This window comes from Eurosta solidaginis, chromosome 5 (genome assembly GCF_040869045.1).
Source record: "Eurosta solidaginis isolate ZX-2024a chromosome 5, ASM4086904v1, whole genome shotgun sequence".
NCBI classification, from domain to species: domain Eukaryota; kingdom Metazoa; phylum Arthropoda; class Insecta; order Diptera; family Tephritidae; genus Eurosta; species Eurosta solidaginis.
The window spans coordinates 183242513-183262694 of record NC_090323.1 but is presented as its reverse complement, the minus strand read 5'-3'; the positions used below and the strand labels follow the sequence as shown (position 1 = coordinate 183262694).

The window sequence follows — 20182 nt, the reverse complement described above, 5'->3', positions numbered from 1 at the left end:
GGCGAACCAAAGTTTACTTCGAAACAGCTGACTGCGAATTGGCAGCGAACAAATAATTTACTTACAATTGTGTAAATTTTGTAACCAAGCATATATTTCCTTCAAATACAACAAAAATATAAATAAAAAATTTATAAAATAATGTTTAGTATTGAAATTAGGTTGCTATTGATTGAGTGCGAGGAGAATATAAATGTGAAAGCGATTCGGAACAATAAAGGGACAGTTCTAACCCTTTGGAGCTAATTGATTCACTGTAAGCTAAAAATTACTATTGTCAGCACTTTTGAATAACAAGTTAATTTTTATTCAATTAGCGTTCGCCAATATTACAGGCTAAACAAGCCGGCATTCTAATATTGGCTAGATATTCTTACCAACTCCTTGCCACCATTGAAGCAAAAATTTGGAGTTCCACCAATTGTAAAGTTGAGTACATGTTTTTGCTTTTTCGCATAGGGAAAAGGCGTTGGAAAGGACGAAATGGGTATTAGTCAATCTTGTTCCAGTGAGGTGTTCAACATTTTGGAACCGTCGCTTTGTCCACAATGGATAAATTGGCCGACTGATACGTTGTCATAAAAAATAGAATTTACATACTTAGGAATACAGGAATTTCACTTTTTTCCACTCAGCTTCCGATTGTGCATTATTTATTGATGTATTTCTAATAATAAAAGTACATATAATCATAAGAGTATCAAATTTTAAAACAAAAAATTACTTAGCATTTTCTTTTCCTCTCGTTCGCCTGTAAAATATAAGTGAACAAATTTGGGCTTCCCCGCTGTTCATTTCGCCCGAACAAAGAGTTGCTGATAAGGTGAAATCTTTTTCGAACACGAAAAATTTTTTCGCCATCCTCTGCGATAGGGTGAACAAAAACTGAATATTTTCGGGTGAAAACAAAACTCGCGATAAGGGTGATTATAAAATATAATTTTTTTGATTGATTCAAAATTTTTAATTTTAAAAAGGTAACAAAATTATTTTTAAATATTGAAATATTACAAGTAGAAAACAAGTTAAAGTAATAACATAAATAAAGTAACCAACTAAATATAGACCCTACAGTGGTAGGATATTAAGAGTGGACAGAGCCTCCGTACTACGTTTTACAATGACAATAGTTTTGAAATGATAGATCGGATTAATGACATGGAAACACAAAAAATTGTACTCGTTAGATTCATAACTCATTTAATTTTTAGAAATAGTTAAACAATTTTATAGTTATGGTTTGAATGAAAATGGTTTTCAGTTACATCATCGAATGATTTTGGGTCTGTCTTAAGTTCATATCGGCATGATCGGGACGGGACCTTCGATATGTATGTATGTATGTACGTATTTAAAATTAGTTTGGGGCTAATTAGATCTGTTCAGGTGAAAGCATTTTCGGGATAACTTCATGACCACTTCGGTGTTAAATTGAAATTGTTTCCAGTATCATCTCGGAACTATTTCGGGAGATCATTACCCAACGTTCCACCCGAAACAGAAACCTATGCAAAAGTCATACAAATTTTATATACAGCGCATGTCTGATTAAAATTTTAAGTGATGACTCGAATTTTACCCTTGGGACACCTATGAAAGTTCCGTGATTAGTGTAAATATTTTTACTGAAATCTGTGTAAACAATTTAACCTTTACCAACCTTTAAAAATTGCACTCATTTATATAACATTGTATTTTTTTTTATTTTCAGCTGAGACACTATTTTTAAGCTTCATCATTCATGCATTTATTGATTGGCGTTTATTAGGTAAGTTAAGAAATACTATTTAAACATGATCAGGCACGTTCTGAAATTCACTTTTACTTTAGAGCCTATTGACATAATAGGCAAGCCATTTAAACGTTTATCCTCGGTGTTTCATATAGAAAGCTGAAAACTCGTGAAAAAATTTCAGAGCCACGTTCTATGAAGTTGTGAAGTGAAAGCATTCTTCACCACTTCATTTGATATGGGATTCAGTTTGAAAAAAAGTGATATTTACTGTCAAATTTTTTTCATTTAACGAATATTTTTTCACCGATGAAATTGCCCGTGAAAAATCTATATATATAAAAGAAAGTGTTGTTAGTTACACTATAACTCAATTACGGATGAACCGATTTGGCTGAAAATTGGTGCGAGAGGTAGCTTAGAACCAGGATACGGACATAGGATAATTTTTATCCCGTCTGGATGGTTTTCCGGGATCCCGTCGGGGTTACTTTGTGACATTCTCGGTATCCTTCAGGCATCATTTCTGGATAATTTTCAGGATCCGTCCTTGCCTCAGGGTATTTCTGAACATTTTTGCGCTAATTCGGGATCATTTCTGAATGGTTTTCGGGATCCGTCCGGGATCACGTCGGGGTAATTTCGGATAATTTACGGACCTTTCCCGGATGGTGCTTGGGTCCATCTAATCTAATCTATTTCGGGATCATTTGGGTACCCTTCAAGGATTCTGTGTGATTCTATGGATCAGTCTAGAATCGCGTCATCATTTCGGGAATTTTTTGGGACCATTTGGAGACCCTTCCGGGAGCATTTCTGGATGGTTTTCGGGATCCGTTCGTGATACCGTCGGGGTCTTTCGTTGCTTTTTCTGAATAATTTCGATCATTTAGGGATCCTATCACTACACATAATAATTGAGCAGTCTGCGAGGAGTACTTTAGTAAACAAAGCTAAAGGGGGATGCGGAAGAGGCAAAGTGATACAGTCGCGGAACATGGAGAAGCTGAAGTAGCAGATTCCGCTCATCCAACTTCCCAGTGATGACACGAGGAAGCTAATTAAGTTTGAGAAACGCTTCAAAATAGAGCTGGGGAACAAGTGTACATAGAACACCTCCAGAATTGAAGCGCTTCACCAGGAACACATAATATGGTACACCGATGACTCGAAGACACCGGAGGGCATAGGAGCAGAGATCTTCGGCCCCCAACCAAAATGTCTTCCCAGCGGGTTAGGGGATCAGAATATACCCGTGGTAGGTATGCCTGTCGTTAGAGGCGATTAAATACCAGATTCAAGGGGCTGTGTAGCGCAACCTTTCGGGTTGCCAGCGCAATATATAGCTTCTCCAAACCCAATTGTCAACCTCACCTATCCGCGGCGAATCCTGTTTCACTAACAGACGAGGCTCTGGCGACCCCAAGCTCCTCATGGAACTTGGGGGTAGGGAGGGAGGGAATGGCTTGAAGGTTTAATGTGACCACATAAATCGTTCCAGAAATGGTCGGGCTAGCACCTTAATGGTGCTATGGTACCGGAGCGTACCGGATTTGCATCCGGCAAAAAACCATCACATCGATAACACTCCTCAAAGCCTTCGGGGAGCAACCTTATCGCTACAACAACAACAACCAAAATGTCCATACCAATCGGAAAATGTCCGAGCATCTTCCAAGCCGAAGTTCTCGCCATGAGCCGGTGTGCAGAGATAAATTTAAGCGCGGATATACAAGCGAGGGAATCGCTATACTCCGCGACAATCAGCTTGCGCTCAAGGCACTATCTTCAGTTGAGATTAAATCATCAACAGTCGTTGAGTGCGTAGAGCGGTTAAGCAGACTAGGGGCCAATAACACCATCCGTTTAGCCTGGGTAACTGGACACAGAGGAGCGGATGGTAACGAGCTTGACAGGTTGGCGGCGGCGGAAAAGCCAATAGGACCCGAGCCCATAACCCCGATAGTGCCACACACGATAAGGGAAGAGTTCAGGCAAAAAGAAGCGTACCTCAGGGAACAACACTGGCGAGAAAGTCCAGGATAGGAGGATAAGCGATATAAAGCCATGATTAAGCTCCCAAAAAGCAGCACAGGTCACTGCAGGCTAAAAAGCCACATGGATAAACTAGGCATATCGTCTAGTACCCTCTGTCGATTCTGTGATCGCAAAGATGAGACTGCAGAACACATCCTGATGGAATGCGATGCAGTCGCGAGAACTGGAGTCTACTGTTAATACGCGTCCAAAAATATCGAGATAGGGACCTCGACAACAATAATCCTAAGGCGGAAAAGAAAACTTGTATCTGTCCGGAGATATTTGCAGTTGAAATTGGCAATTTTCATGTGGTTGTTGTAATATTTTTGTGCACTGAAAAAGATTTTGTGTACAAAGGGATTTTGTACGCATTAATTTTGAACCCAACTCTTTTATACGCTCGGCTGAAGGCCGCCAACGCAACCCGGGGTCATTTTTAAGTTTTTCGTCAATATCTTTTAAACGAGCTAAAATATTTATTACCGCCTTCGAATTATTGTTATCGAGGTCAATACGCGTCTTTTGACACTTCCCCCTATATTTTTGGGCGCGTATTAAAAGTCGACCTTCTCTTCTAGTAGTTCCGTATGTTCGGAACATTCGTCTCCATTTAAGAATTTGGAGAATAGGTTTATATTTGGACCATTATGCATATTCGGACCTCGTAAGGTAGTATCAACTGAACGTATTCCGAATATTATATATTAACGGTTTCAGAATTTCAGAATAAAAAGGTGAATACTCCCTGTGTAGCAGGACCGCACAAAAGCTTAACTCTTCTGTCAAAGTCAAGGTAGGAATATAAAGTTCTAAGACAATAAGCCATTTTCTTTTATTTATTTATTTTTTTTTTTTTGTCAGTTCATTGCGGCTGCTGAGTAGCGTATCACCCCATGTCGGCTGCCTGTTCAAAATCATGCTATCTCAAAATATTTTTCAAAAATTTCCCAATTCAGGATTTGTCACAAAACCGCCCTATATTAGAGTTAGATTGAAGAACGCTTCATCTCATAATGCTTTTCATTAACACCCTCTCATGACAAAATGCATTGAACTTATGCTCATGCAGAGAGTCTTGGAAACAAATTTTGAGATAGTGCTTTTTTGCATAAAATTCTAACGTACGGCATTCTTCAAACAGTTTTGAAAGAATGACCAAACCAACATAACTTTATCAATTCACGAAACATTAGTAGAAAATGAATTATTTCTCCAAAAACTTTTGGCATTTACAAATTTATTATCACTACTAATATACTACCAAAGATACATACTTGTCTACTACAATTTCACTGAAGGGGATTGAATTATTCCCCGTTTTCCTTACTTCGTAAAAGCAACCCGTCCAGTTTTTTTCAATTTGCGAGTGTCAAAGATATGTCATCATTAAAGAACAAACCTCTAGTAATTGAATCTTGGCAAAGAACACGAATAGCTTAATATGAAAAAGTGATGTGTAAAATAAAAAAATTAATTTCTCAGCGAGCATGAATTTTTTTTCACTTGATAGAACGTGAATTGACCCTGGTTAGAATTTCATGATTTAAAATTTTGGTCATTACGCGACTACATAGGAATCGAAATATTTTCGAACTAAATTGTTTTATTGTATGACTAAAATGACGCCGTTGGTATGTTTTCAGATTCACAACTCATAATCCAAAACTAGATTAGTCTATGAATTTTCCTTAGCTCTAAATAAAGGTGAAATTCAGAACGTAATTGAATCAACTTTTTATTCGTGATGAACAAGGATTTTCCTTGGGACACCTTTGAATAGCTTTGATTAGTAAACGTTTTTAACTGACTATACTATAATGTGTATTATACGACAACTAAACTTGAAAAGATGTTAACTGTTATATATTATTTTCTCCTCGCAGTTTAATTGGCTGAACCTAGTATATTTTATATTTAAGGAATCTGCTGAAATCCCAAAAAGGTAATTAATAAACATATCTTGCATATTCACGTGACCCTGGTTATCAGCTTATTTGGCTAAGTGGTTACACTGTTTACAAAACTAAAGTGGATAATGAGTTCACGTGAATACCCCAACTGTATTTGTTTCTATATATGTATGTTAAAACAAAATTTATTTCAAATGATGTCCAAATATGTTAGACTAATGAATTTATTTGATTAAAAAATATTGCTGATATTAGCATATATAATAAGTTTATAATAATTTGTGTTTAGCTTGATCAATAAAAAAACATTTTGTTTTTTTCTATTCTTTACAGATCTCGGCGGTATTTTGTAAATTTTTTATTGAAAAACAACCACTCACGAGACTGCCCATTTCAAGATAAATTAAGCTAGTATAGCATATTTAGAACTTAAGTTGGCTTATTATTCCATGTCTTAGCATTTAATTTAGTTTTATATGTAACAATATAATATAGTTATCATTAATAGTGACAAAACAAACCCAAGAACAAGGATTTATAAATAATAAAGTAGCTATAATTAAATTATAAATGTACCTTACGTTTTTTATTTATTTGCTTTTTCAGGGCAGGCTACCAAAAACCTTCGGCGGGGGTGTCCTTTTCGCTAAAACAAGCAGAGCACATCCTTCTCGAATGCGATGCCACTGTGATAAGACTAAAGGCTTAGTGGTTAGCCAAGCTTGGAAAGGAGCATAACTATCCCCCAGGGGGTTAGGGGATCATAATATACCCGCGGTAGGTATGCCTGTCGTAAGAGGCAGCTAAAATACCAGATTCTAGGGGCTGTGTAGCGCAACCCTTCAGGTTGCCAGCGCAATATATATCTTCTCCAAACCCCATTGTCAACCTCACCTATCCGCAGCGAGTCCTGTTTCACTAACAGACGAGGCTCTGGCGACCCCAAGCTCATGGAACTTGGGGGTGGGGAGGGAGGGAATGTCCTGAAGGTTAAATCGTCCCAGAGATGGTCGGGCTAGCGCCTTAATGGTGCTATGGTACCGGAGCATACCGGATCTGTATCCGGCAAAGGGCCATCACATCGATAACACTCCCCAAAGCCTTCGAGGAGCAACCTTATCGCTACAACAACAGCATAACTCTATGAAGTCTAATACCATACTCTATTTCGAGGGTACTCGGCATGGATGATGAATTGAGGCACAATAAACTTTTTTTAACAAATATCTAATACACTGGTTAAATTTTCCATAAGTGCGCTACGCTTAGATAAAAAAAATATGAGTTGTGGTAGAGAAACCCTCCTAAATGCAACAACTGTTTCTTTTTATCTTCCGGAGGCTTTTAGTTTATGCACAAAAACATTGCATATGTTTTTACCTGGAGAGGTTCCGCTCTTTACGGGGTGGACCACCACCAAATTCACTTTTAACTAACAATTCCAGACTACACAGGATAGACCTGGTCAAATTTACGGGAGTGCAAATTATAATAAGAGACCCTTCATTAAAATAGGTAGCGCTTTACAAGGGTGCACCACTAATTTGTATCAAAAATTGTCGAAGATGGCACCAAGACTCGTTCCGACCTTGAATCCGAAGGCGGAAATCAAAAATTTCATTTCTTGATATTTACAAAAAAACCAGAAAATGCCCCTAGAGAGTCCCAACTAGGGGGCGCGATTGATAGTTAACGGGATTCAAGGGGTTGTGTAGCGCAATATATAGCTTCTCCAACCCAATTGTCAACCTTTAGAGATATTTTTAAAAAGAATATTTTATTGAATTGAATTCTATTTCCAGCAGAACATTACAAAGAATGAAAATTTTTGAAAACAAAAAATTCAAGATTGAAAATTAAAACAAATTTGAACACATAAAATATTTAAAATAACAAAAGTTGATATTATTTCAAAGTTATTACAAATACCCTTCATTACTCCCCTTCCAGAGATAAATTGTTATATAAATTAAACGTTACTTTCTTTTTTGTTTTTGTTTTAGTGAAGTGCGCAAAATCCACCATAGCAGGTTTCAAACGATCAATGGGAAAAATTTTAATTTCATTATTTATTTCTATTTTAAAATTTTTAATGCCTTTTTCAATTACTCTATAAGGTCCCTCGTAAGGATGTTGTAAAGAATGTTTGTTTACCACACGTACGAAAACAAATTGACAATCTTCTAAATTTTTAGGAACATAAATTCTAGAAGAACTTTGATGATGGCCAAGATTTGATTTAAAATTTCTAAAATGTTCACGTAAACTGCTCAAAACATCTGTCGAATTTGTTTTCTCAGAAGTTGAGACAACGAGCTCACCAGGTAACCTTAAATTTTGACCAAAAACCATTTCAGCTGGTGTAGCTGAAATATCTTCTTTAAAAGTTGATCGCAAACCCAAAAGTATTATTGGTAATTCTTCGTACCAATCTCTAATCCCATTCCTAGCCATTATTGAAGACTTTAACTGTCTATGAAAACGTTCCACCATTCCGTTAGCTTGGGGATGGTAGGGAGACGTTATGTGGTGACTTCCAAGAAATTTTGTCAATTCCGAAAACAAATTTGATGTAAACTGAGAGCCTTGATCAGTAGTTATATTACATGGAACTCCAAAACGCGAAATATATTCACTGAAAAATTTTCTTGCAATATTTGCCGAAGAAATGTCTCTTAGCGCATATGCCTCAGGCCAACGAGAAAACCTGTCAACTATAGTAAAAATATAACGATGTCCTCTGGAAATGGGTAAAGGTTCTACAATATCCAAATGAATATGCTCGAATCTACCTTTTGGTACTGGAATTTTGCTAATAGGTGATTTCGTATGACGAATAACTTTTGATTTCTGACAACTTAAACATTCTTTGGACCATAAATGTATTTGTTTATTCATACTTGGCCAAAAATACCTTTTAACTATTAGTTTTCGGGTAGCCTTCGTACCAGGATGAGCAATTCCATGTAAAATATCAAAAATTGTTTTACGCAAGCTGTTTGAAACAAATGGTCTAGGACATTCTCCTGAAACTTTGCACCAGATGTTAAAATTTAGCAAAGGAATTTTGATTAACTTAAGGTTTTGAAAAGTTTGGCCAGATATTAATTCATTAAGTTCAGTGTCTTGTTGTTGCTCCTTTTGTAAGATTTTAAAATTTAGATCGAAATTTTGAAAAGCATCTACCTCAAAAACTCGTGACAATGTGTCAGCTACCACATTATCTTTTCCTTTAACATATTGTATATCGCTAGTTAATTGCGCATTGAATTCCAGATGCCGCGTTTGTCTAGGACTACGCTCAGTTTTTGAATTTAAGGCGAAAACCAAAGGTTTATGATCAGTAAAAACTGTAAACTGTCTTCCTTCTAAAAGATATCGAAAGTGTTTTATATTTAAATATATTGCTAACAACTCTCGATCAAATGCACTATACTTTATCTCTGATAGATAAAGCTTTTTGGAATAGAATCCTATTGGCTCAGATTTGCCATTAAAATGTTGTTCTATGACACCACCAATAGCTGTATTTGATGCATCTACATTTAGAGAAAGCTTTGCATCTTTATTAAAATGATTTAATAATACTTTAAATGCAAATTTTTCTTTAATACATTCAAAACTTTTTGTTGATGTGTCATCCCATATTAATTTTTTATCACGTTTTTTGTTTGTTCTATTAATTAAATCATATATTATATTCGTGTACTCAGCAAGATTTTGAATATACCTATGGTAATAGTGTACCATTCCTATAAATTTTTGTGCCTGCTTAATATTTTTCGGACGCTCAAAATTACGTATGGCTGCTGTTTTCTCATCGGATGGCCTAATTCCAGAACTAGAAATATTGTGCCCTAAAAAATCAATACTGCTAACACCAAAAATACATTTGCTCGGTTTAATATTTAGACCGTATTCCGACAACCTCTCAAAAAGAATACTCAAATCTTTTAAATGTTGCTGTTCGTTTTCACTCGTTATAAGCAAATCATCTATATAGGCAAACACAAAATCCAGCCCACTTATAACCTCATTAATAAACCTTTGAAATGTTTGAGCTGAGTTCCTTAACCCAAAAGGCATACGTAAAAATTCAAACATACCGAAAGTGTTGTTATTGCCGTTTTATATACGTCTTCTTTAGCCATTGGTATCTGATGGTACTCTTTAACTAAATCAATTTTTGAAAATATAGTTTTGCTTCGAAGATTCATATTGAAGTCATGGATATGGGGCAAGGGATAGCGATCAGGAACTGTTACTACGTTTAGTCTTCTGAAATCGCCACAAGGACGCCAGTCATTAGCATCTTTTTTGGGTACTAAATGAAGAGGAGATGCCACGGATGAATTTGAAGATCTACAAATTCCAGTTTTTAATAAAAAATCGAGTTCGGTCTTGGTCACTTTAAATTTAATAGGATCTAAACGCCTGGGCTTAGAAAATGGTAGGTTACCTTCTGTAACTAGTCTGTGAACCGTAGCATGTTTAACTGGCTTCGAGTAATCTGGTTCCGTAATTAAAGATGGAAAAGTTTTTAATAATTTCGTATATTGATTGTCTACTGAGAAAATTTTGGGAAGAGGGACATTGCAAAAACATGAAATAGTATTGACTGAAAGACTTGTCAACGGGTCAACTAAACATTTATTTTTAATATCGATAAGTAGGCCATATTTGCTTAAAAAATCAGCTCCGATTATTGGCTTACCTATATCAGCTATTAAAAAGGTAAATGGAAATTCGCGCCTCAATCCTAAATTTATATTTAAAATTTTTTTACCATAAGTCGAAATCATAGTACCATCAGCTGCTGTCAAAATAATATCATTAGATTTATTTTTACACAAGAATTTAGTAACTGGATGTACCGAAATCTCTGCCCCACTATCAATAAGAAAATTTAAAATGTTTTCCCTATCAAATATAAATAAGCGACGAGTTGATACTTCAAAATTTCCGTCGTTCGTCGCTGCAACAACGGAAAACTTTAGTTTGTTGAATTATTTTTAGAAAAGGCGCATGGTTGTTCACATTTAATAGCTTTGTCATCAAATTTATAATGATATCTGCAGAGCCAGTTCGCATTCTCACGAGAATTGGGCCTATATCTAGACTGACTTCTAAAACGATTCCTACTTACCGAACGGGACCTTGAATAATTTTGATTAATTTCTTTTTTAATTTCTGATAATTCTAAAGATAGTTTTTCAAAGTTATTACATATTAGATTAGTGGTTTGAATCAAATTGGAAATTATTGCATTCTCGCTTTTAGAATTTTGCAAATTATTGACTAAAGCTATTTCGTTTTTGCTAATAACTTCCCACACATTATCAGCCAATTTTAAAAGTTCATTTATATCATTAGAGTTCGAACTCGTTAAAATAACATTTAAATTTTTAGGAAGCTTTCTCATCCAAATCTTTTTAAGGACTTCAGAGCTGAAATTGGAGCCAGAAAGTAAGACCAGAGACCGATAAAACTCTGAGGGTTTGCGATCGCCAATCTCTGAATCAGTCAAAATCTTATCCAATTTGGCATTTTCACTTAAAGAATGCCTTTATATTAAAATCTGTTTTAAGGCTGAGAATTTATTACTATCTGGAGGATTTTGAATAAAATCCAAAATTGTCATAATGACATCCTGAGGCAGCGCAGTGATGACATATTCATATTTTGTCGTCTCCTGCGTAATATTTTTCCTATTGAATTGCATTTCTGCATGAATGAACCATGCTTCAGGACAATAATTCCAAAATTGGGGAAGTTTCACTGAAGTGGCACATATTTCAATATAATTTTGATTGGCGTATGGATTTACAAGATCGTCCTGAAAAACATCACCTTGTAAATCTATAAGCGCGTCATTTGTATGACGTGTTGGTGTAGACGTGTGTGTGTCACGCGGTGGCGTACGATACATGTTTAATAAACAAAAATTAAAGATCTCTGAAAAAGAAGTTTACAATTTTAAATCTAAAAATGAATGAAGTATTATAGATAAATTATAAAGTGTACATATATTATTTATATAAGTAATTTACAAATATAAATGGTAAAAATATTCGATACAGCTCACCCAAGTCATATAATTGCTATTTATAAGGATCTTCTAAAATATATGTTCATGCTGTACTTATTGTTGTTGTAGTAATCATTATTGTTGTTATATTGTTGTTGTTGTAATTCTTATAGCTGATGTTGTACTCCGTTTCGTATTCCTTATTTTTGCAGATTTAAATTTTTTTTTTTTTTGGAACTATCTTTATAAGTTTTGATGTAAATAGGTCATATATATTTATCATTCACACACCTTTTAATCTGTTTGTAATAATTACTCGTTTCATACCCAGTTTATAATTATTTAGCACATATTTATATATATATATATATATTAGAGTTCACATTTTATATTAGTTTAATCAAAATTTTAAGTAAAATGATATTTGTCGAAGTTTGCGTAGTTTATTTGTTGTTGTTGCACTGATAACAACGCTTTACAATACAAACATTTATCAGTTACAGATCTAAAACTTTTCACTATGTAGGTATGTGTATAACCATAACCATCAGCATTTGTATACGAAATTAATAGCTTGATGGTAATGAATGGAGATAAACTATTTGTAATCAATCAGCTAATTTCTTCCATTATTTTTCTCCATAAAATCTACGTATATTTTTGGTTGATTTGCTCTTTGGCAACAAAACATTTGAATTCGCTCCTGGCAGGATCGCCAGTTGTAGAGTTGTAGGATAAATATTTTAGAGATATTTTTAAAAAGAATATTTTATTGAATTGAATTCTATTTCCAGCAGAACATTACATAGAATGAAAATTTTTGAAAACATAAAATTCAAGATTGAAAATTAAAACAAATTTGAACACATAAAATATTTCAAATAACAAAAGTTGATATTATTTCAAAGTTATTACAAATACCCTACAACGCCTTGTACTGCAACATGTCAGTTAAGCGAAATCAATGAAAATTTTCTTTTGACTTGGCATTCTTCTGCACGGTCAATTGGATGAATTCGCTTTGCCACCACCTTGTATGAATTCGCCTTGCATATATCTTACCCGAAATTGTTAACGACGAATTTCTGGAATTTGCAGCCCTAGCGCTTGGAGTGGACGAAAAATGAACTTCGTGCGATATATATATCAACCAACAACGTGCGCTTCCCAAGGCAGTCGGTACCGGAGCGACTCGGGATTTTTCCCGACCAAGGACTGTTATTTCAGTGTGACCCCATCTAATTTGTTTCGTCCCTCCCACAAATTGTCATCCTCCCAGCAGCTCCTTGCAGCAGGACTGCTCCATATTCTCTTACTCCGGGAAGGCATCGAATCCAATCCGGGTCCGTCTCCTGACCCCGGTTCTAAGAAATGGTTTTGCTGCATCTGCCGGAAAAGAATCTTTTTAGGACGGTCATACTCTGTTCAGTGTGTCTCGTGCAAGGGATGGTTGCATCGGACAGGTTGTTCTGGGCTTGATCCCAAAACCCGACGTCCACGTAACTTTTATAAATCTTTTGTGGCTCCTTGCTGTTCACGCCCAAAGGCGTCCCGTAGTCTACGCCTTAGCGCCCCCCCCCCCCCCCCCCCCACTACCTTCCAGCAGCCCCACTGCTCAGCAAGCCACAACAAGTACCCGCTGCTGCTCGCGCCCCACGGCGCCAACAACTCAAACAGCTGATACCACTCATAACTACTACCTTCATAGTAGAGTTGGTAGCAATGCTGAGCATCAGTCCCTGCCCCCGTCTTCTTCCCCCCCCCCCCCCCCCCCCCTCTTTTCCGGCAGCAATCGTGCAGGTCAGGGAAACAGACTCTTAGTCCCTACCTCCGTTTGCACCGTCTGACAGTGCAGAATATATAGGTTTGGGACATCCGCCCAATGCAGCTCCTGCCTTGGGTGGTGCCACTTTCCTAGATGTTCTGGTCTCCGCGACGGCAACCCGCCGACGGGTTTCATCGCGCCATGTTGCCAGGTCGCAAACCCAAATCATCCGGGTACCCCAATTCTTGCCCAAGGACGCCCAGTCCCAGGGCCACAACAGCAATTGCGTCCTGGCCTTCCACAACCCAGGCGTAGTCACCCGTCACTTACCCCCAGAGTGGCGACGTCTCCTCTTATGCACTTCAGAATCCTGCAGTTAAACTGTAATGGACTAACTGGGAAGATTACGGAGATAGTTGATTTCATGAAGCGGCACAACATCCGCATTGCTGCGATTCAAGAGACTAAACTCACAGCAAGATCTGCATTACAGACCTGCTCTGGGTATAACGTCCACAGGAAAGACCGCGAGAGCGGAAATGGAGGTGGTCTCGTGTTTATCATACACCCCTCTGTGCAATATTATATATTTGATCCTGGCATCGACCGCGGGGACAATGTCTTAGAACGTCAAGGCCTATCTGTCCGGTCAGGCGATGCAAACCTAGAAATCATCAACATCTACATCCCTCCTGCCACCTGTTGCCCCAGTGGATACCGCCCTAATATCAGGGCCTTACTCACTGGCAACAATCGCATTATCTTAGGTGATTTCAATGCCTATCATGATCTATGGTATTCAAACTTGCGGGCGGACAATAGGGGTGAGATGTTGGCGGATCAAATAGAAGAAACGACGTTCTGCACAATAAACGGAGACGCCCCCACACGTATGGTAGGAAGCTGTCACAGCTCGCCAGATATCTCAATCGTGAGCGCAGAACTCGTAAACTGCGTCAACTGGCAGCCGATGGTAACATTGGCATCCGACCACCTGCCCATACTTATTTCGCTTAAGCGTACCGCCGACTTCATCGTCACTGAAAAACGCACTTTCATAAACTTCAAAAAAGGAAAGTGGGAAGAATATAAATCCTTTACAGACAGCCGCTTTGCTGCCCTCCCTATCCCGACTGATGCCCGCCAAGGGGAGCGTGCCTTCCGTAAGGTCATTAAATCCGCCTCGGCACATTTCATTCCCGCCGGGAGAATTCCCGAAATCCGGCCCCACTTCCCGGCGGAGGCCGCAAACTTAGCGAGAGAACGTGACCTTATAAGACAGCTTGATCCAGGGGACCCCCAAATAAGGGATATAAACCAACGCATCAGATTGCTTGTGGATGAACACAAGCGGGCGAAATGGGAGGAGCACCTAAGAGGTTGTAACCTCTCTACCGGTGTGGGTAAAATTTGGTCCACCGTAAAGTCCCTACCGAATCCGACTTAGCACAAAGACAAAGTTTCCATCGCCTTTGGCGACAAAGTGCTGTCGGACGCGAAAAAATGCGCGAGCGCTTTTGCCGACAATATATAATGCATCCTACGGTCGACAAAGATAGACGGAGAGCCAATAGACACGCACATAAACACAAATTCAGCGCATCACCAATCACGATCACCGCTAAAGAGGTTGAGAACGCCATTGGTCGTGCTAAACCATCCAAAGCAGTGGGCCCAGACGGCATAGCCATGCCGATGCTTAAAAGCCTAGGGAAAGAGGGTTTCAAATATTTAGCGCATGTCTTCAATCTGTCTCTTTCCACCTTTGTCATACCTGAGAAATGGAAAATGGCCAAGGTGGTCCCGCTACTAAAGCCTGGGAAACCAGCTAACATAGGTGAGTCGTATCGTCCGATATCTCTCCTATCGCCAGTGGCAAAGACGCTTGAAGCCATTTTGCTCCCTTATTTCCAAGCAAATTTGCAGCTAGCCCTCATCAGCATGGCTTCAGAAAACTCCATAGCACTACCACCGCGCTAAATGCCATTAGCACCCAGATAAATTGCGGTTTAAATCAATACCCCCACCATAGAACAGTACTCGTAGCGCTAGACCTATCAATAGCTTTCGATACGGTCAACCATGGCTCGTTACTGCAGGACCTGGAAGGGTCTACCCTTCCCCCATGTCTTAAAAGGTGGACCGCAAAATATCTGGGTGGTCGGCAGGCATCGGTGCAATTTAGACACGAAATATCAAAACCAAGGAGAATTAAACAAGGGGTGCCACAGGGTGGTGTCCTATCCCCACTTTTGTTTAATTTATACATATCTAAGCTACCTTCACCACCGGAAGGAGTCATAATCGTTTCCTACGCCGATGACTGCACAATAATGGCCACAGGCCCAGGCCCAAAGATCGATGCGCTATGCAATAAAATAAACGGCTACCTCCCTGATCTCTCCAGTTTTTTCGCCTCGCGAAACCTGGCATTATCACCGACTAAATCTTCCGCGACCTTATTTACAACATGGACGCCCCAAATGTCGACCATTTTGAACATCCACGTCGATGGCACTACGCTACCGACTGTCCTACACCACAAAATATTGTTCCGAGAATTCAGAGCCGTAACAAAATCCTCAAATCCCTCGCTGGCAGTACTTGGGGAAAAGATAAAGAAACGCTCATGACTACATACAAAGCAATTAACCAGCCGATTACGTGCTACGCGTCACCCATATGGTCGCCAAGCCTAAAAATCACCCACTGGAAGAAACTACAGGCCTGCCAAAATACTGCTCTCAGAATCGCCACGGGCTGTCTTCTTATGACCCTAGAACACCATCTGCATAATGAGGCGAGAATACTCCCCATCAGGCAGAGAAATGAGATGCTGACCAAACAGTTCCTGTTGAATACCCAGAAACCTGGGCATCCCAACAGATATCTGATTGATGAACCAGCACCGCCTAGGGGCTTAAGGAGTCATCTCCGTAAGCATTTTGAGGAAATACGGCACCTGAGAACCCAGCCGTATGAAGTGAAAAAACACAAGCAGGTCCTTGGTGAACTCCATAAACAGGCGTCGGACCTTTATGCCCGGAATTGCCCGGTTAATCCAGTGCTTAACGAAAATTATCCAAAACTTGCGGAAGAGGAACGCATACTCCCCAGGGAAACGCGTTCACTCTTGCTCAACTTCGTTCTGGATACTGTAACAGGTTAAACTCTTACCTATCCAGAATCAATCCCGACGTACAAAATATATGCCCCGCTTGCAACCACATGACACCAACCATCTCTTCAATTGAAATGTGGAACCAACGCCTCTAACACCCGTTTCCTTATGGTCCACCGCTGTTGAAACGGCAAGTTTCCTTGGACTCCCGTTAGAGGATATTGATGACAATTTGTGATCGTTCCCGGCTATTAGGTGGGGCGAGCATTGCTACAACAACAACAACAACCAACAACGTGTTTGAGCGAACAAAAAGGATCACAAGCGACATCTTGTTCAAACAAGCTGTGTAGCTACCCATCAGGCCTCTATTTGCGTACATATAAATACAACCCTGTCAAGTATCAGCTGCTTTTGTAAAGTTTTAGCACTGCGTAAATAAACGCACTTATCTGCTTATTACTCAATATTGGAATGTTAAATTTAACCAAAAATAATTAAATATGGATTGTGCACCTTTGAATTTGGTATGTAAATAAGAAAGGGTGACTCCAATAATGAATCGCACTACAATTATTAATGTTTAGGCTCATTTCCACGAAAGACGCGCTAATCGCTTTCTTCAACGTCATCGTTACGACGATGCTTACAAGGCTGTAGAAACGTCATCAATATATCTACAGGATGCATTCAAATCATCAATGATACCCAAATCCTTGGAGTTATTGAACACACAAAAATGGGAATATCGAAGAAAATTATCACAAATACAAATGCACAAGCAACAGCACGAAAGTTTAAAACATAAAGAGATTGTACCAGCGGCAACAACAACACCAATTGTACTGCTACGAACAGATAGTAATCTAAATGCACAATCAGTGGCCAAATCTATAGATAAAACCGTAAGAGAATTCGATAGCAAACTGCATCTATCACCAATAAAGCGAACCAATAGTCGTGGCGACAGCAATAAGGATTTTTACCAGAATTCTAACGCTTGTTTGGAGGGCGCTACAGCAGCTGCAAATAATAATACTCCTATTACACAACAGATGGAATTCGAGCGCATTAAAAACTCAGATTATAAGCCCGCTTTCTATTTGAGTGAAAACGATGAAATACCGTCTTTAACACCACTCGAGCTACCCTCTTTTGAATGTCATCCATACACAGCTTCTACGCCAGCATTAACGGATTTAACCATACATTTCCATGAAGAATAAAAGATTCATAATACAACTAAAATTATAGCATGGATTCGAATGCACATACAATTTCCAAACTTATTACCAGAAGTATATAACAACTGGATGTATCAAATTAATATGTAAGAAAATTTTATTTAATATATAAGATTCATAATACAACTGCAATTAGAGCATGAATTCGAATGCACATAAGTAGATATTCAATTTTATTACCAGAATTATATGCATGTGACCTAATGTAGATGTATCAGATTAATATGTAACCAATTTTATTAAATATAAAGTACATTAAGTAGCAGCTTTCAATGATGATTTACTTCCCTAAAAGTCCTTGCAATAAGTCTTCCATATCCGTTTCTGTTTCCACCTCCTTTAGTAATAGCAAAACTTGTGCTTCCATTTCGTTTAACAGTTGTGGCTTACTATAAGTTATGACCAATGTATTGTACTGAAGGTGCGTGGATATATTAGCTTGCGTTAGCAACAATCCACATCGATCTAGCTCGGGTACATGTATTACCTTATAGTACTTTTTATTTGTAGTACGCAATACAATGGCACGATTTTCCGTATCTGCACTGACTTGATATACATCAATTGGATATGGTAAATTGCGTATACGCCATTCAATATTCTTTTTTGTTATACGTTTAGTTAATACCGGTGCACTGTTGCTTTCTAACAAAGTAAAGTCGTTCGTCATTGTTGAATTATCTGCATCACCTCCACCACCAGCGCCTTGATTTATTTGTCGAGGAGTTTCACCCAGTTCAATTTCCCATTCAGGTTCACCCATTAGTTGCTTACATTTACGCCATGCTCTCTTTTGTACGATACCAGTTTCCATGCTATATTCTTCCGCCATTTGTTTACCATCGGGAAATTTGTAGAAAACTTTGCGGCAACGTCCACTGATCATAGAATGTTTTTCGGCACTGCGCAAATAGTTCAACCAATTTTCGTAGGACATGCTGACAAACATAGACAGGTACTTGAAAATTGCGTAAATAGGTTGTGCTCTTCGAAAAGTTTGTTAGACACGCGATTCTTCAAATTTTGTTAATATTTTCAATTATTTGATCAATTAATATTGCTATGGCGCATATCGCACACGTCCTTGTTTTTGTTTTGCTTCGATTTTCCAACAAAGTAGGGATGCCATTGTGGTCAAGTAGTTTTATTGCACAATCTATAAGCCCTGACATATAAGCAGTTTTTCATATAGATGAGTTTAAAGGCTAATTAAACTTCCTTAAGGGCCAACTAATGGTGATTTATAACCATAAAAGCATATCCAGATAACACAGCTGATCGAACCTACCTTATGGAAATCAATGTAATCGATTAACGGTGCCATACCATAACGCTAACGCCATAACCATACCTTAGGCAACCAATTGGTTTTTGGTTTATCGCCATATCCATAACCTAAAAATATTTGAGTTGGTGAATTCAATAACTTTTTTAAAGATTTTATTCATTGTTTTGGACACGTTATGACTAATAGACTTATTTTTTGTGGATTATGTTTGTAATTTTTTGCATTTTCTTAATTTTTGTGAAATTTTCACGATTTTTAGGTTAAGGCACCATTAATCGATCACATTGGAGATGGTTATGGATATGAGTATGGTTACGACTATGGTGCTACGGTTAAGGAAGTTTAATTAGCCCTTTAATCGATCACATTGATTTCCATAAGGTAGGTTCGATCAGTTGTTTTATCTGGTTATGGTTTTATGGTTATAAGTCACCATTAATTGGTCCTTTATATCTTGGCGCAGTCAAAGCAACAAGGCGAATGTACGCAACCATTGTGGATAAGACAAGTGTCATGACTTCTGCATAGACGTCAAAATTACAAATAGAATGGATCACCTGATTTAACAGTTTTATTCGTAGCTTCGCCTGACACATGCGTTCAATGAATGGGCGAACATATATGTATTGTTCTACACAACTTTGAAGTATGTAAAGTAACATATGAAACTGTGGTAACGTTTTACAAGACGGTGCGCCCACTAATTTTTATCAAAATCCAGATCGTGCCAATGAGATTGATCGTGAGCCAGTGCTCGATAATTCAATGAAACGTTCCTATTAACAGAGCTACAAGAGAACGACTTTGCATTGCCGTTTTCCGCATTCTTCGCTTTGAAGCGACCAACGCGTTTGCTTTGTAAACTCGATGTACTTATGTCAACATCGTATTGCGCCGGAAGTTGTTGTATCAAATCAAATAAAAAAGTTTAATCAGCTGTCCCGTGCTACCACCTTGTTTTGTTCCGCCATGAAACTGTTCAACATTTTTCCGGCAAGCCTATAGCTATCATCCGGTGGCAAAATCCTGAGCCAGATAAATAATTTTGCATGTA

At 38.2% G+C, this 20182-nt stretch overlaps 3 protein-coding genes across 3 annotated transcripts in view; 2 read left to right on the top strand and 1 right to left on the bottom strand.

Annotated features, from left to right (window-relative positions):
• Positions 1-6257, top strand: part of Sf3b3 (splicing factor 3b subunit 3) — a 34806-nt gene extending 28549 nt beyond the window's left edge. Inside the window, exons 9-11 of the mRNA XM_067786518.1 lie at positions 1712-1768; positions 5656-5714; positions 6016-6257. The gene's annotated coding sequence lies outside the window, so the exon portion shown is untranslated. The remainder of the gene's footprint in view (positions 1-1711; positions 1769-5655; positions 5715-6015) is intronic.
• Positions 6258-16992: 10735 nt separating this feature from the next.
• LOC137251726 (uncharacterized) lies at positions 16993-19468 on the top strand. Its single transcript, XM_067786517.1, has 2 exons — positions 16993-17123; positions 17184-19468. The coding sequence occupies exons 1-2, from the start codon at positions 17100-17102 to the stop codon at positions 17820-17822; spliced, it is 663 nt and encodes a 220-aa protein (XP_067642618.1). The 5' UTR covers positions 16993-17099; the 3' UTR covers positions 17823-19468.
• LOC137251725 (protein DPCD) lies at positions 17913-18963 on the bottom strand. The gene has a single exon (XM_067786516.1). The coding sequence runs from the start codon at positions 18787-18789 to the stop codon at positions 18121-18123; it is 669 nt and encodes a 222-aa protein (XP_067642617.1). The 5' UTR covers positions 18790-18963; the 3' UTR covers positions 17913-18120.
• Positions 19469-20182: the final 714 nt, after the last annotated feature.